We start from the raw sequence: 17,159 nt of genomic DNA, 5'->3' as shown, positions 1-17,159 counted from the left end.
CATTTTTGAGTGAAACTTTACAGCTTTCAGACTCTCCTCAGAGGGCAGGGGCCCCGCCCTTGATCTCAACCACACGTGTTCAGGATCAGCCATTGGATCTGACCTGTGCTTTTGTTTCCAGCATGTTTCCTGATGAACCCAGCACAGTGGGCTAGAAATTCAGAAAACAGTCTAAGTATTTCAAAGCCCTTTTCCTGCATGTAACTGATAACGCAGAATATACATATTTAAAGTCTGGGTCATTTTCCCCCAATGCATTTACCTCATTTCCCCACATCAAAGTTAAGGTGCCTTTAAAAAAACTGGTACCTTTCGACGGCACTGACAAAGGACAATTTTCTCTTTCATGTTAGCATCTCAATCCTCAGAATGACGTAGTACAATCTGCCAACCTAAGAGGCTTTTTTAACTTATGAATTACTAAAAGCATTAAAATACCCCAAGTAAATCTCTAGAGGATCTCATTATTAACATGGAATAAAGAAACCCATATTTAACTGAGGAAGGGTTTTGAAAAACATATTATGACAAACATGTATCCCCTGCTTTAGATTTACAGACACTGAATAAATGGGGGGTGCAACTTAAAAAGAACCACGGATTCACACAACTCCAGCACCAGCAGTGCGGCGAAGCAGTGACTGTGCTGTTACCAAGAGGGCTTTACGCTCTCTCCACACACATGCACACTCACATACACATGCACACTCCCACCCCCCCACAGCACACACTCACACCCCACACACATGCACACTCACACACACATATACACACGCACACTCACATACACACACCACACACATATAAACACACTGCACACACACACACACACACACACGGGAACACGTAATAGGAAAGCACATAGACACAACACAGAGATCTAGTTCAAAACCTCCTACCATCCAATGACGAATTTTGCAGCAGAGGCCCCAGAGCAAGCAGCAGGAGGTACAGAGGCAGGGCCGGCGGGGTGCCCGGAACCCCCTCACCCCTCATGCCCATGAACCTACAAATTACAGCAACCGTAATTTTTCTTTTTCTTTAACTTAAAATGAGCACTTTGCTGCTCCCTGGCTTCCCTCTGAAGGACACAGCAGGGCCTGGCCGCTCAGCCGCAGGGGCTGGTTCACCAGGACCTGCATGCGCTGCTGTGAGCCCAGCAGACGGGGCCTTAGCTGCAATGTCTCAGCAGAGATTAGACTTGAACAAAGTTAACAGAGGATGCTTTCGGGGGTAAGTGGAAACACAACAAATTCTTCTTAAAAAGACATGAGAAAGAGATGATCACCTACAGCCCAAGACAGAACCTTTACCAAAAAACTGCTCATTAATGCTCCTTTTCCATTAGCTCCTTCACAATCTACCGCTTTCCGTGGATGACATAAACCTGCCCAACACACGCCCTCCCCCAGCACCTCCGCCTAAGGCAAAACCCCCAGGACGTGCGGGGCTCCCGCCTACTGATCTGCAGTCAGCTGACAGTCCCCACCGCACGAGGACAGCCCGGGAGAGGGGCCTCCTGGGAGGGCGTACCCGAGGTGACGGAAGCCGCGCTACTACTTGGGGAGTGGGGTTCACGGGTCCCAAGGCAAGCGGCCCCTGAGGAAGAGAACGTGACCACAGGGGACAGGGAGGGGCTCCCCAGGAGCCTCGTCACAGACTGTCTACCCGCCACAGACTGTCTACCCGCCGAGGCCAGCCTCGCCATACGGGCCCCCTACAGCTCATGAGCCCGTCCAGGGTCCAACAGTCTCGTTCTCGGGACAGGTACAAAGCCCTCCGCGCCTGCACTGACAGCAGCCCCTGCCTCAGTTTGCGGAAGAATTCTCAGGTGAGCTCCACTTTAGGAGAGTGGACACTGAAGAGAGCTGACAAACCGCTACTTCTCCGAAATAGAAAGAAGTCATTCTTACATATGAAAAAACCAGCTTTCCCACCTTCCTTTACGTAAGACTTAAGACTTAAGCCTACGGACATGTCATGAGAGAAGACTTTTCTACGACTTAGAATTTACTTCACCTTGTTGAACAGATCAAAGTTACTGCTTTGCACGCATGGTTTTCTTATTCATATTTCATCAAGTTTACACTGAGTTGCTAATTATTAAAGTTGATGCTGGAATCTGTAACATTATATATTTATCCTAAGTTCCATAATGAAATGCATCAGAATAACTTTACCTGCCACCAATAAAGTATAAAATTACCTTATTTAAATTTCTTTTCAAAGTATAAAAAGTTAAAAACATTTTAAAATAATATGTTTGAAGAGTATAAGCAAACAAAATGTATCTTGTGATGCTATTTTAAATGCTAGCTTATGTAAACTGCCCGAATTTTGCTTAATTACAAAATAGTTTCTCATGTTTCTAAGTTCTCTTAGATGTTGTGACATGACCTAGGCTGCAGAGAAAAGCACTGAGTGTCTAATTCAGGACAGCTTAAAATGTTCTAGCACTGGAATGGCAAGTCACCAAGTTCAACTCTATAAAAATGTCTACTTTTAGATTACTAGAATGAACACATTTTATATTTTAAAATTGGTTTTTAGACAAGTTGAAACTAAGCAAAACGCCATCTCATTTATAAAGGTTCCTTGTTAGGAATGCTTTAAGCATCACGCCTGTCATGTCAACAGCACTGCAGGGAGCTGTGCGTGATGAGGAGGAGGAAGTGCTGCTGGGACACAAGATGGGCACCAGGCGCACGAGGAAGGAGGACACTACCCGCTGGTCACAGGGGTAGGAGAAGGAAACTGAAGGTGGCAATTATGAAAATACTCTGACATGTTAACTGCCAAAATTACATTTCAATTTAGGTCGTGTGGTCTCCTGTGAAGGTCTAACAGCTCACTGGTGACCACAAACTGCCTGTGGGCCTCACTCAGCTGGCTGGTCCCTACAGCCCTGCTAGGCCAGAGGCTGCCGCATGTAATGCTATTGGGATCGAACACAAACAGGTTCTTTTTCTACAAAGGATCAAGAAGGAGCTGATTTACAAATTTCAGCTAAAATATAATTCAATTTTTAAAAATCTGTGAAAGCAAATTAAGCAAAGAACATACCATCAGAAGAGAATTTGAAACTACAGTGTATTTAATGATGAAAGCTGAAAAAGGAATGTTTATCTCCAGGTAAGTTGACTGCATCATCCTTCAGCCATAAAATGGGCAAGTGACATAAAGCCAAGTAATTTAACAAGTTATTGTAAGTAATGAGTCCTTACCAAAACTGTAGATGAGCTGAATGCAAACAGTGTTTTTTAAAAAGCTGCTAGGCTCTTCAAGGGAATTTTTTTTAAATCTGAAGGTTTCTTGAACTTTTTTTAAAAAGACTTTTTTAAAGATAAAAGCTCCTTGAAACAAAAATCTGAAGCCCGTCCAGTAAGCTGTGACAGGTATACACTGGTTTACACATAAGTATTCCACCCCCTCTGCTTCACGTTTAAAGACACACACCTGCAAAACGCTGACCAAGCTCAGGGATGTGAACGAGACACAGAGTAAACGGGAAGCAGAGTTAATAAGGCCGTTATGATAAAGTTCAAATTCAGATAATAACGGTGTTCAGGACAGATCACTTACTCAGTATCAATTTGTACTCTGTTACTAAAAAGTGTCACAATTGGGAATTTAAACAACCTATTTTTAAATAGGTGAATTGTTTCTGCAGCTCTGCCTCAGTTCAGCAGAGCCAACCTACTCTACTGACTGTGGAATGTCGCCAGTCTCAGGCCGTCATGGGAGGGACCCACAGACAAGAGCTCAGGGCAGAAAAGCGGGAAAGCTCAGCCTTAGGAGTGCTGTAAACCCAGGCCCCCCTCATCCATGTTCTCACTGAAGGAACCGGCTGGGAAAGCACCGACAGAAACCGTGATGCTCTATCGACATTGTGGGTCCTGCTGGGGCTCCCCAGGACCACCTCTCACATACTCCTGTAACGAGTCCAGGCTGCCAGTGGCTTTTCATCTCCATTTCACAAATTAGGAAACTGAGGCTCAGAGAAGTTAAGTCCATGGTAGCTTTCTAGGTATATTCATTGCTGACTCTGCACAACTCGTGCCTTTAGGTTGGGCTCCTGAGAGGCAGGTTTCATAGCACATGGGATGGGGGAGGGGGGACGAGAAGGGGAAGAAAGGACGAGAGGTGGAGAGAACGGTCCCCACGACTCATCTTCCAGTATCTGGAGGTAAGTGTAAGCTTCTGAGTCAGTGCTGCTGGGCTAGTAACTCAGAGACAGCCCTTGAACGCCTGCAAGTGGGCCAAGTTTTCACAAAATATAACATGTTTCTGGGACAGCCTCTTGATGCTAAAATGAAAGATCTTATAATAACTAAATTGTTTAATTAAAGATTCAAAGATGAAGATAAAATTATTTTTCAGTATTAAGTGCAACAGAACTCTACTGTTAAAATTCTAAATAACAGTGACAACCCAGTTTGAGATTTCAGCCTTTATGTACATCATATGGAAAAAGAAAATTAGCAAGACCCTAAAACAATTAACAAAATGGCAGTAAGTACATACCTATCAATAATTACTTTACATGTAAATAGATTCAATGCTCCAGTCAAAAGAGCAGCTGAATGGATACAAAAACAAGGCCCGTATATATGCTGCTACAAAAGTCACTTAAGATCTAAAGACACTCATAGACTGACAGTGAGAGGATGGAAAAAGGTATTATATGGAAGCAACCCAAGTGCCCATCAACAGATGAACGGATAAAGATGTGGTGTAGATACACAGTGGAATACTACTCAGCCATAAAGAAGAGTGAAATCTTGCCATTTGCAATAACATGAATGGACCTGGAGGATATTATGCTAAGTGAAATAAGTCAGAGAGAGACAAATACTGTATGATTTCACTTCCATGTGGAATCTAAAAAACAAAACAAATGAACAAACATAACAAAACAGAAATAGAGTCATAGATACAAAGACAAAACAGGTGGTTGCCAGAGGGGATGGGGGTAGGAGGAAGAAAGAAATAGGTGAGGGAGATTAAGAGATACAAACGTCCACAGTTCCAAAATAAATGAATCACATGTATGAAATGTACAGCGTGGGGAATATAGTCAATAACTATGTAATATCTTTGTGTGGTAATGTATCATCCTAGATTTAGTGTGGTAATCAGTTTCAAACGTATAGAAATAAAAACATATAGAAATACAGGAATTAACAGTGTTGTAGGTCAATTATACTTCAAAAACAAATGCATAGAAAAGATCAGATTTGTGTTTACCAGAGGCAGGGGGTTGGGGGAGGGAGAACTGGATGATGAGACAGTCAAAAAGTACAAACTTCCAGTTGTAAGGTTAAGTACGTACCAGGGATGTGATGTACAACACGATAAATATACTGAACATGTTGTACATTATATATGAAAGTTGTTAAGAGAATAAATCCTAACAGTTCACATCGCAGGAAAAAAAATTTCTTCTATGTCTTTAATTTTGTATCTATATGAGATGATGGTGTTCACAAAACTTATTGTGATAATCATTTCATCATGTATGTAAGTCAAATCATTATGCTGTATACCTCAAACTTACACAGTGCTGTATGCCAATTATGTCAATAAAACTGAAAGAATATATATACATACATACACCTTAAAAATAAATAAAAACAAACACATTTTTAAAAAGAGAAAATAAGCAAGGATGACAAGAAAATGTAGCCCTGATTTAAGAACAATACAGGGTTATTTGAAGAATGACAACTGGAAAATAGGATAATAAAATTTTCCCAATTAATCTGGGAAGGTTTTTGTCCTAATTAGTTAAAATTTAAATCCCTGATTCTCAGTGTAGTGAAAATAACATGTGACGCAGAAATCATTCTAAAGTTAATCACAAGATAATTAAGGTTCTATGTAAGTATATGGCTGTCAAAATACTGGGAAACAGGAGTCACGCACTAAGTCCAAACACTGCGCAAGTTTGAGTTGCTACTCGCCACACGTACCCACAGGTCACGGACTGTTTCCCTAGCAGGTTCCTTGTCTCCTTCACCACGTGCTTGGTGCTCTGTGGTGTTGGTGAGGAGGATGAGGGGTTGCAACAGAGACAGACCTCACAGTCCTAACCCCCAAGAGCAATCTCAGGCTCCTGAACACAAAGACCTGCACTAGGATGAGAACATTTTGATTTATGATAAACTCACCTCAAAGAATATTTTGAATGTTTGACGTAGAAAGGTTCTCTGGGACTTAAAAACTTGAGCTGGAATTTAATATGAAACATTTTATGAAGTTATACAAGTTAGATATTTGTGCATACTTAAATCAACATACCGTATAGCCACAAAATGAGGTAAAACGATAAATGCTCATGAAAACACTTAGGGGAAGTTTAATGAGTTTATTCTAGTTCTAACTGGAGTAAATGTTATCCAGAAATATGTTGGTGTGATAGTACAGAAGAAAACAAGAGGAAAAATTAAAAAATGAAAATATGAAAACAAATACTAAATAATTTTCAGGTAAAGGATCATGAAATTCACTTTAGTTTCTTTTCAAATAACGGTATTAAGGCATTTTAAAACTTAACTATTATAACTTAATCTATAAAACAAGCTTCTAATTATCAGGAAAATGTTTATCAAATAGTAGAATACACTTACTTTTCCAAAACCCACAGCAAGATTTCCAACTTACCAAGTGTGTAATAAAAGAATTATTTCGCAAATTGACTTTCAACGTCCTTGACTCCCCAACTCTCGTTGGCAGAAACCGATACACATCTTCTGGGGCATAAACTCCACGGTGGGTGAGGTCAAGCTGCCTGCTATGGAGATAGGTCTGAAGGTTAACTATTTAAAATCCATAGTAACTTAAACTATTTGTATATATTACATTATGAAGTGTGGCTTTGTTTTCTCCCGCAACTCAGTTAAAGTAGCTCTGTAAAGGCGACTGACTAATGTGTGTTAAGACAAACTGCTGGCGGCAGGAAGTGTCCAGGGGTGCGGGGAAGCAGCTGAGACAGCAGCAGCGCTTCCTCCTCCCTGAGAGGAACTTAACATATTTTCCTTACAAGCACCTTCCTCCACAACTAAGTTAGACCTAAATGTTAGTTAACTAAAGATTATAAGAAACATTTTCATGTAAGTCAGAAAGAAAAAGACAAATACCATATGATATCACTTATATGTGGAATCTAAAATACGACACACATGATCATATCTAAGAAACAGAAACAGACTCATGGACATAGAGAACAGACTGGAGGTTGCCAAGAGGGAGGGGGGTGGGGGAAGATGGAGTGGGAGGTTGGGGTTAGCAGATGTAAGCTTTTATACAGAGAATGGATAAACAACAAGGTCCTACTGTATAGCACAGGGAACTATATTCAATATCCTGTAATAAACCATAATGGAGAAGAATATTAAAAAAAGAATGTATATATATGTATAACTGAATTGCTTTGCTGTGCAGCAGGAATTAATACAACACTGTAAATCAACTATACTTCAATTTAAAAAAAGTTAAAAAAAAAACATATCCCTGAAAAAAAAATTTTTTTTTTCATTAGGTAAAACATTTACATACTACCATTAAAGCTTTGTAAGCTGCTGGTATAACATACATTTTTCGAAGTTTTTAAGAATCTACTTTCATACACTGTGTTTTGGAATGTAAATTGGAACAGCTACTTTGGGAACATTCTTTGGCAGTTTAAGGTTAAATAAATTTCTACCGTATGACCCAGCAATTCTACTCTTAGATATTTTTACCCAAAAGAAATGAAAAAATATGTCCACAGAAATACACATATAATAATATTCACTGCACCTTCATTCACAAGGGCTCCAAGTCAGAAGCCACCAAATGCTAAAAGGAAAATGAAACAATCGTGATGTGCTCCTATGATGGGGCACGAGAACTCAACAACGAAAGGAACAAACCATAGGTACACTCACCAACACGGATGATCCCGAAATCACTACGTTAAGTGAAAGCCAGACACAACTTGAGTGCACATGTGCATGAAATTCCACAAAACTATGGCAACACACAGGAACAGAACAAATCCTGGGTGAGGGTGTGGGTGGCTGCAGAGAGGCATGCATGTGAGGACGCTCCAGGAGAGAGAAACGGTCTCTACCTGGCTGCAGTGGGGGTGACGTACGTCAATCACAGGTAAGCCACTGGGCATTTTACCGAATGTAATTATACCTCAATAAAGCCCTGGGAAAAATTCATGAGAATGACAGAAACAACATACCCAGGTATGAGAGCAGACGCCTCTGATACAGGTTGTCTTCGGGGCTTAAGTAAATTATCTATTTTAATGAGGCTATTTGTGGAAATGCGTGAATTTTCAAGCTCACGTTCTGCTTTGACACTCTGTATAAAAAAAACACAGGGTGGAGGAGGAGAAATAAACATGTGGACACTTACCTATTTGAATTCTATTACTTCCTTCCTAATTTTTAAAAAGGAGATTTAAGATTTCTAAATTCCTTTAATCACAAAATGCTTTATCTTGCACTGTTTCTTTCTCTCTTTCTCACACACACACACAAACACACAATCTTACCTAATTAAGGCAAACAAATTTCATAGAGCCAATCAATAAAGACACGTAAGAAAACTAAGATGGTAAGAATCTATAACAGAATTAATGGGATAACAATAATACCAAAAACAACAGGCCAGTTTTTCATGCCAGTTTCCCTTGGTGTCTTTAAAAAAACACACCCAATAATTTACTTAAATTCAGTGTAACACTCACGTGTCCAGAGAGTTGGAATCTCAAGGTGTGCTTCAGGTGAGGCTCTTTAAGAGGGTGACACTCAACGTCCCAAAACTGGGCATAGTCTCCTCTATCTCTGGGCAAAAACGTGATGGAGACCTACAAACAACACATCCAGGAGAGAAATTCAGACACGGAACCTTACACACATGCAGTTAGATTACCAATTCAAAGTGTGGTATGAAAAACTTGAAGGGAAAAATGTCTTTGCTTTGGCTAATTCTGCCACTAATCAGATACAAGTATACTTTTCTTTAAGGCTTTAAGTAACATATTCCTCAAAATGTAAATTTTTTAATTAAAAAAAAGTTATTAATTACTGTAGCTCTGTAGTACAGTCTAAAGTCAGGAAGCCTGACTGCTCCAGCTCCATCTTTCTTTCTCAAGACTGCTTTGGCTATCTGGGGTCTTTTGTGTTTCCAATCAAATTTAAAAATTTTTTGTACTAGTTCTGTGAAAAATGCCATTGTTATTTTGATAGGGATTGCACTGAATCTATAGATTGCCTTGGGTAGTATGGTCATTTTAATAATATTAATTCTTCCAATCCAAGAACACAGTACATCTATTGTCATCTTTAATTTCTTTCATCAGTGTCTTACAGTTTTCTGAGTACAGGTCTTTTGCCTCCTTAGGTAGGTTTATTCCTAAGTATTTTATTCTTCTTGATGCAATGGTAAATGGGATTGTTTCCTTTTCCCTTTCTGATAGTTTGTTGTTACTGTACAGAAATGTAACAGATTTCTGTATGTTAATTTTGTATCCTGCAACTTTAGCAAATTCATAATAAGTTCTAGTTTTCTGGTATAGAAAATCTTCAGGATTTTCTAAGCATAGTATCGTATCATATGGAAACAGTGAGTTTTACTTCTTTTCCAATTTGGATCCATTTTATCTCTCTTTCTTCTCTGATTACCGTGGCTAGGACTTCCAAAACTATGTTGAATAATAGTAGCGAGAGTGGACATTCTTGTCTTGTTTCTGACCTAAGAGGGAATGCTTTCAACTTTTCACCGTTGAGTATGATGTTACCTGTGGGTTTGTCAAATACGGCATTTATAATGTTGAGATATGTTCCCACTTTCTGAAGAGTTTTAAATCATAAACGGATGTTGAATTTTATCAAAAGCTTTTTCTACATCTATTGAGATGATCATATATATTTTTTGTTTTTAATTAATTGATTGATCAATTAATTATTTTGGCTGCTTTGGGTCTTCGTTGCTGTGCGCAGGCTTTCTCTAGTTGCGGCGAGCAGGGGCTACTCTTTGTTGTGGTGCACGGGCTTCTCATTGCGGTTGCTTCTCTTGTTGCGGAGCACAGGCTCTAGGCACGTGGGCTTCAGTAGTTGTGGCGCACAGGCTTAGTTAGTTGCTCCACGGCATGTGGGATCTTCCCAGACCTGGGATCAAACCCGTGTCCCCTGCAATGGCAGGCGGATTCTTAACCACTGCGCTGCCAGGGAAGTCCCTGATCATATGGTTTTTATTCTTCAATGTGTTGATGTGGTGTATCACACTGACTGATTTACAGATATTGAAAAATCCTTGCATCCCTGGGATAAATCCCACTTGATCATGGTGTATGATCCTTTTAATGTATTGTTGGATTCAGTTTGCTAGTACTTTTTTGAGGATTTTTGCATCCATGTTCACCAGTGATATTAGTCTGTAATTTTCTTCTTTGTGTGATATCTTTGCCTGGTTTTGATAACAGGGTGATGATGGCCTCATAGAATGAATTACAAAGTGTTCTTTCCTCTGCAATTTTTTGGAATAGTTTGAGAAGGAGAGGTGTTAACTCTTCTCTAAATGTTTGGTAGAATTCACTATACCACAAAGCTACAGTAATCAAAAACAGCATGGTACTGGCTCCAAAACAGACACATAGATCTATGGAACAGGACAAAAAGCTCAGAAATAAAACCACCCATCTATGGTCAATTATCTACAACAAAGGAGGTAAGAGTATAAAATGAGAAAGGACAGTCTCCTCAGTAAGTGGTTCTGGGAAAACTGGACAGCTACATGTAAGAGAATGAAATTGGAACATTCTTTAACACCATATACAAAAATAAACTCAAGATGGATTAAAGACCAGAAACCATAAAACTGCTACAGGAAAACAAAGGCAGAACACTCTTTGACATTAATCATAGCAGTACTTTTTTTGGATCTGTCTCCTAAGGTAAAGGAAATAAAAGCAAAAATAAACAAATAGGACCTAATTAAACTTAAAAGCTTTTGCACAGCAAAGGAAACCATCAACAAAATGAAAAGACAACCTACTAAAGGGAGAAAATATTTGCAAATGATATGACCAGTAAGGAGTTAATATCCAACATATATAAAAACCTCACACAACTCAACATCAAAAAAATCAAACAACTGATTAAAAAATGGGCAGAAGAACTGAATAGACATTTATTCAAAGAGGAAATGCAGATGGCCAACAGGCACATGAAAAGATGCTCAACATCACTAATCACCAGGGAAATGCAAATCAAAACCACAATGAGATATCACCTCACACCTGTTAGAATGGCTATCATCAAAAAAAGAACACAAATAACAAATATTGGCGAGAATGTAGAGAAAAGGAAACCCTAGTACACTGTTGGTGGAAATGTAAACTAGTGCAGCCACTATGGAGAAAAGTATGGAGGTTTCTCAAAAAACTAAAAATAGAACTGTCATATGATGCAGTGATTCCACTCCTGAGTATTTACCCAAAAAATTAAAAACTAAAAACACTAATTTGAAAAGATACATGCACCCCAATGTTCACAGAAGCACTACTTACAATTGCCAAGACATGGAAGGAATGTAAGTATCCATGAATAGACGAATGGATAGAGAAGATGTAGTAATATATATGTGTGTGTGTATGTGTGTATATATATATGTATATATATACACACATACATATACACACAATGGAATATTACTCATCCATGAAAAAGAATAAAATCATGCCATTTGCATGCCATTTGCATGGATTTGGAAGGCATTGTACTAAGTGAAAAAAGTCAGAGAAAGAAAGACAAATACTGTATGATATCACTTATCTATGGAATCTAAAAAATGCAACAAATAAAAAATAAGCAGACTCACAGATGTAGGCAACAAACTAGTGGTTACCAGTGGGGAAAAGGAAGCGGGGAGGGGCAACATAGGGGTAGTGGATTAAGAGGTACTAACTCTTTAGGTATAAATAAGCTACAAGGATATATTGTACAACATGGGGAATATAGCCAATATTGCACAATAACAAATGGAGTATAACCTTTAAAAATTGTGAATCATTATATTGTACACCTGTAACATATGCTATTGTACAACAATATTTCAAAAAATAGAAATAAAATGTTAAAATAATGCAAACTCTTAAAAAAAAGTTATTAAAAAATTCTAGAGTACAAGACCTAAATGAGGAAGGTCTGACACCCCCCAAAATACAATGCAGACTTCCATGGAAATGCTTATGGGACCCACTGCTGGCCAAGTGGTGAAGGACTAAGGCCTCACACCTCACTGACTGCAGGGGACGAGAGGGTCCACAGGAAGGAAGGGGTGGGTGTGGGAGCAGAGGCAGAGGAGCCAGGATGCTGTGCCCACCAGAGCAGCTCTTACCCTAACTCACTTCAGAACATCACCCCGACCACACAGCTCCAAGTCAAACACACAAAATCTTTGTGTGCAGCATGTCAAAGGTCAACAGTGAGGAAGTTGAAGTATTTTAAAACAGTATTTTATAAATTTTACCAGCGTTAAGAGCTTTTTAATTAAATGTTTAGTGTTAAAAATACTGATTCCTAGTTAGGATAAGAATAAATCAGTATCTTTGAGTCTGGACTTAACATTAAAATGCTTCATTGACCTAATTTCTGTGGACACGGAATCTAAGAAACAACTGGGCCTGCAGGCTGGGAGCACAGAGGCAGGAGCTACCGGGGTGGGGGACATGGATGACAGGGCAATGGGAGGATTCAGAAAGGATGGATACAACCATGCCCTGAATGGTGCAAGCACACAACCATCTGGAGCCACTGGAACCACAGCACCACACCTCCTACAAACCCCACTTACACTTCCTCTAACACCAATGAATAAAAAACAGAGGAGGGAAAACCACTACTGCATGTTCTACAACAAGCCCTAACATGCCTTAGGCTCATTTAGTCTCATCTCACACTGACCAACGTTTCACACAATTATGGTGTCTCAGTCATAACGAACTAATTGTTTTTTCCTTCTGGATCAGTACTCTATACAACCACAGTTGTGCTCTTTGGTAATACTTCCCTAAAGGGTCCCAGAGTGATGTGCTGTGCACATAAATTAAGTATCCAGACCTAGAGTGCATTTGAGAGATGTGATCTGACAATGTGGTGAGCAGCGACTTCAGTCCAGGATACACAGTGACGCACAAAACAAAAACCAGAGACCTCACGGAGGTTACATTTCCATGTCAACTATTATAAGACGAGAAATTCCTGGGAGACAATCTATTCCTCATTTTTCTTTTTTTTTTTACAGCTTTGTTCACATACCACATAATTCACCCATTTTAGGTGTAGTCAGTGGTTTTTAGTGTATCTCCAGAACTGTGCAACCATGCCCACAATCTAATTTAAAATACTCACAACAATCCCAAAAGAAATCCCATGCCATGAGCAGTTGCCCACCATTCTCCACCCTCACTCCCAGCCCCAGCAACCACTAATCTACTTTCTGCCTCTACAGATTTACCATTTTAGATATTTCCCATAAATTGAACCTTACAATATCTGGCCTTTTGTGGTTTCACTTGGCATGTTCATCCACGTGATAGCATGTTATTAGTACTTCATTCCTTTTATTGCCAAATAAAATTTCATTGTATGGACACACCACATTTTGCTTATCAGTCGATAGACACTTGGGTTATTTCTACCTTTTTGAGCTATTGTAAACAAGGCTGCTATGAACATTTGTGTACAAGTTTGAACACTGGTTTTGAATTTTTTTGAGTATTTATCCAGAAGTGTGATTGTTGGACCATATGGTAACTCTACCTTTAACTTACTGAGGAACTGTCAAACTGGTTTCACTGTGGCTGCACCCTTTTCCATTCCCACCAGCAGTGTATGAGGGTTCCAATTTCCCCACATCCTTGTCAACATTTGATATTACTATTATTATTATTTTAAAATCACAGTCATCCTAGTGAGTATGAAGTGATCTCACTGTGGTTTTGATTTGCATTTCCCCAATGACTAGTGATTCTAAGCATCTTTTCATGTCTTTACTGGCCACTGGTATATCTTTTTTGGAAAAATGTCTATTCAGAGTTTCTGCCCATTTCTTAAACTGGGTATTTGTCTTTATATTATTGAGTTGTTGCACTCTGGATACAAGTACTTTGATGCACTCTGGATACACTTGATGCACTCTGGATACAAGTACTTTGTCAAATACATGATTTGTAAATGTTTTCTCCCATACTCTGGGTTTTCTTTTCACACTCTTAATCGTGTCCTTTGATGCACAAAGTTTTACACTTCGATAATTCATCTATTTTTCCTTTTGTTACTTGAGCTTTATTGGTGTTACATCTAACAAACCGATGCTTAACCCAAAGTGGTGAAGATCAACAGTTACCTTCTAGCAGTTTTACAGCTTTAGCTCTTACACGTAGGTCTATGGTCCACTTCAAGTTAATTTTTATATATAGTGTGAGATAAGGGTTGAATTTAATTCTTTTGCACATGGATATCCAGCTGTCCCAGCACCACTGTTGAAAAACATTCTTTCCCTGTTGAATTGTCCCTTATTGAAAAATCAGCTGACCATAAATATGAGGATTTATTTTGGGACTTTCACATCTACATCACATATTTTATAGGTCTATCTTTATGTCAATACCACACTGTTTTGATTACCGTAGCTTTGTAGGTTTTGAAAATGGGAAGTGTGAAACCTCCAACTTTATCCTTTTCCAAGACTGTTTTGGTTATTCTGGGTCCCTTGCACACCCACATGAATTTTAGGACCAGCCTGTCAATCTCTTAAAAACAAGCTGGGCTTTTCATTGGGACCTGTAGATGAGTTTAGGGAGCACTGCTGTTTTAATACCATCAGGTCTTCTGATCCACGCACAGCTCACGACTTTCCTGCTGGGGCTTCTCTGCACCTTCCTTTCAGATGCAGAACTTCTGCTGAGCAACGTGTGCTCCCTGCTCAGCTGCTTGTAGTCTGGGAAGTGAAATAAACTACGCTGGTAGAACTCTGTGTCTTTACAAGAAAGTCAGAAACCCTCTGGAAACCTGTTACACAGATCCAGTGAAGCACACAGAGTTTGTGACTCTGTCATTGCTCAAAAATTCTCTCATGGTCAGTTGCAAGCTCACAACTATGTTCTAATAAACCTTATTACAAGTTTGAATCTCTGAGGAACTGGACCCATATCAAGTAAATGCTATAGTTTAAATGAGTTTTGGCTATTAGAATGAAAAAGGAAAAGTGTATTACTGAGGCCACGTGAACAACTAGCATCCCTGCGAGATACATGAAGGGGCCAGGTCAGGGCTACAAACAAACCAGAACTTACCAGGGCAGTGGTACTAAAGGGACCTGTCACACTTGCCCCTGAAGACACACTGTTGACCCCACATGAACACTGAGTGGTCTGCAACACTGGTAGAGTTTTCTGACTACAGCTGGTGAACAAAACCACTGTCTAGATCAACGCTACCAGAAGCGTGTTCTAAGCACTGGCAACCTGAGGCCACTTGAAGTGCTTACACCAGAATGTAAACCAACCGCACCACCAAGCACGGTGTTTTGTTTCACACAAGATGTCCCGCTGAAGAAGCAGAGCGCTGACCTGTGCTGCAGCTGCTCCTGCAGCAGCCTGGCTGTGAGCAGCACTGGTCCAGGTGGAGTGAACTCTTCTGGGTGGAAACAATGAGGCACTCCTGGCCAGCCAACACTGTGTTCTTACCAGACGGCTGTGAAAAGGTGTCAGAACTCACCTTCTGGACTCCATGGCTTTCCAGTACACCAGAAATAGGAGAACATCTGAATGCTGCATAGGTAGCTCTAAAAACATCTCCACTTTCATCAACTCCCTACAAAGACACCGTTTAAACAATCAAATAAAAAAACAAAAAAGTAAGCGGATCTATTCCAGTGACACCATTGCCTTCACGGTCATTGAGGGCAAACCAGCCTGTTTCATGGTGGGCCAGGAGCACCCTGGGCTTGGCTCACACCAGGCCTCACCTGACGCAGACCCTCATCCCACCACTGGCGGCAGTGCTCTGTAGGAGAGGAGGCTGCTCCCGCATCGGAGGACTGCCATTTCCTCAAAGACCCTGAAGACCCTGCTGAGCATGTGTTTCAACACTCCATACGATACCTGTGCTTCATTTTTTGTCAGTGGGCCCAGCACTATCTTTTTTTTTTTTTGCGGTACGTGGGCCTCTCACTGCTGTGGCATCTCCCATTGCGGAGCACAGCCTCCGGATGCGCAGGCCCAGCGGCCATGGCTTACGGGTCCAGCCGCTCCGCAGCATGTGGGATCCTCCCAGACCGGGGTACGAACCCGCGTCCCCTGCATCGGCAGGCGGACTCTCAACCACTGCACAACCAGGGAAGCCCCCAGCACTATCTTTTACACACGTCTTGTTAACATTATGGCTCATAACCATGATGGTCAAACCAAGAAAAGGGCAGAGCGGCCACATCACACGTGACCACACACTTGGCTCGGGTGGTGCCCAGTGGCGGACACCACTTGCAGGGCACACAGGCTAAGACTCACTGGCAAGGAAGGTTCAATCCCGTCTCTGCACTCGCCCCCACTAGGTGAAAACACACAGCAGCACTTGGAACTCAGGATAGAAAAGCACACACACAATGCCCTGGTATAAAACTTTTATATATTTTTCAAAATAGTTATTTCAGATAAAAAGCAGAGTTGCAGGAGAGAGCATGAAACAGAGCAAGCACGTATTTTCACATACATTCTCTAACTTGACTCTCAAAACCACCTTGTGAACACGACTGGGCAGGTTAGCCCCACTTACAAAGATAATTAAGTAAATGATGCAGGGGAACAAAAACCAGTAATCTCAACATATGCTCATAATTCAGATTTTGAAACATCCTGCATAAAGTTAAACATTAAAATGAGTATATCTGAGGCAATTATTACTGACCTTGACGTAAGGTGGGGCTAAGGATGACAGGTGCCACCTCACTTCTGTGTCACCGTGATTCTCAAGTTCCAGGTAACTTCCTAAAAGGAATACATTTAACAACTCAAACTCTTTGAGGGGTAAATAAACAAGCAGATTCGTGGGATAATTTGTGGAAAATACTGTGTTGACCTCATCACAGGGAAAAAATAC

At 40.4% G+C, this 17,159-nt stretch overlaps 1 protein-coding gene across 1 annotated transcript in view; it reads right to left on the bottom strand.

Moving 5' to 3' along the window:
- Positions 1-17,159, bottom strand: part of CEP192 (centrosomal protein 192) — a 93,835-nt gene that overhangs the window by 887 nt on the left and 75,789 nt on the right. Inside the window, exons 38-43 of the mRNA XM_060122059.1 lie at positions 16,968-17,047; positions 15,780-15,875; positions 8,744-8,863; positions 8,234-8,355; positions 6,664-6,790; positions 6,171-6,229 (exon numbers count right to left, since the gene is read on the bottom strand). Of these exons, the coding sequence (XP_059978042.1) occupies positions 6,171-6,229; positions 6,664-6,790; positions 8,234-8,355; positions 8,744-8,863; positions 15,780-15,875; positions 16,968-17,047 (604 nt within the window). The remainder of the gene's footprint in view (positions 1-6,170; positions 6,230-6,663; positions 6,791-8,233; positions 8,356-8,743; positions 8,864-15,779; positions 15,876-16,967; positions 17,048-17,159) is intronic.

Source organism: Lagenorhynchus albirostris, chromosome 14 (genome assembly GCF_949774975.1).
Source record: "Lagenorhynchus albirostris chromosome 14, mLagAlb1.1, whole genome shotgun sequence".
Lineage (NCBI taxonomy): Eukaryota > Metazoa > Chordata > Mammalia > Artiodactyla > Delphinidae > Lagenorhynchus > Lagenorhynchus albirostris.
The sequence above is the reverse complement of the archived record's forward strand: the minus strand, read 5'-3'. Positions and strand labels throughout refer to the sequence as shown.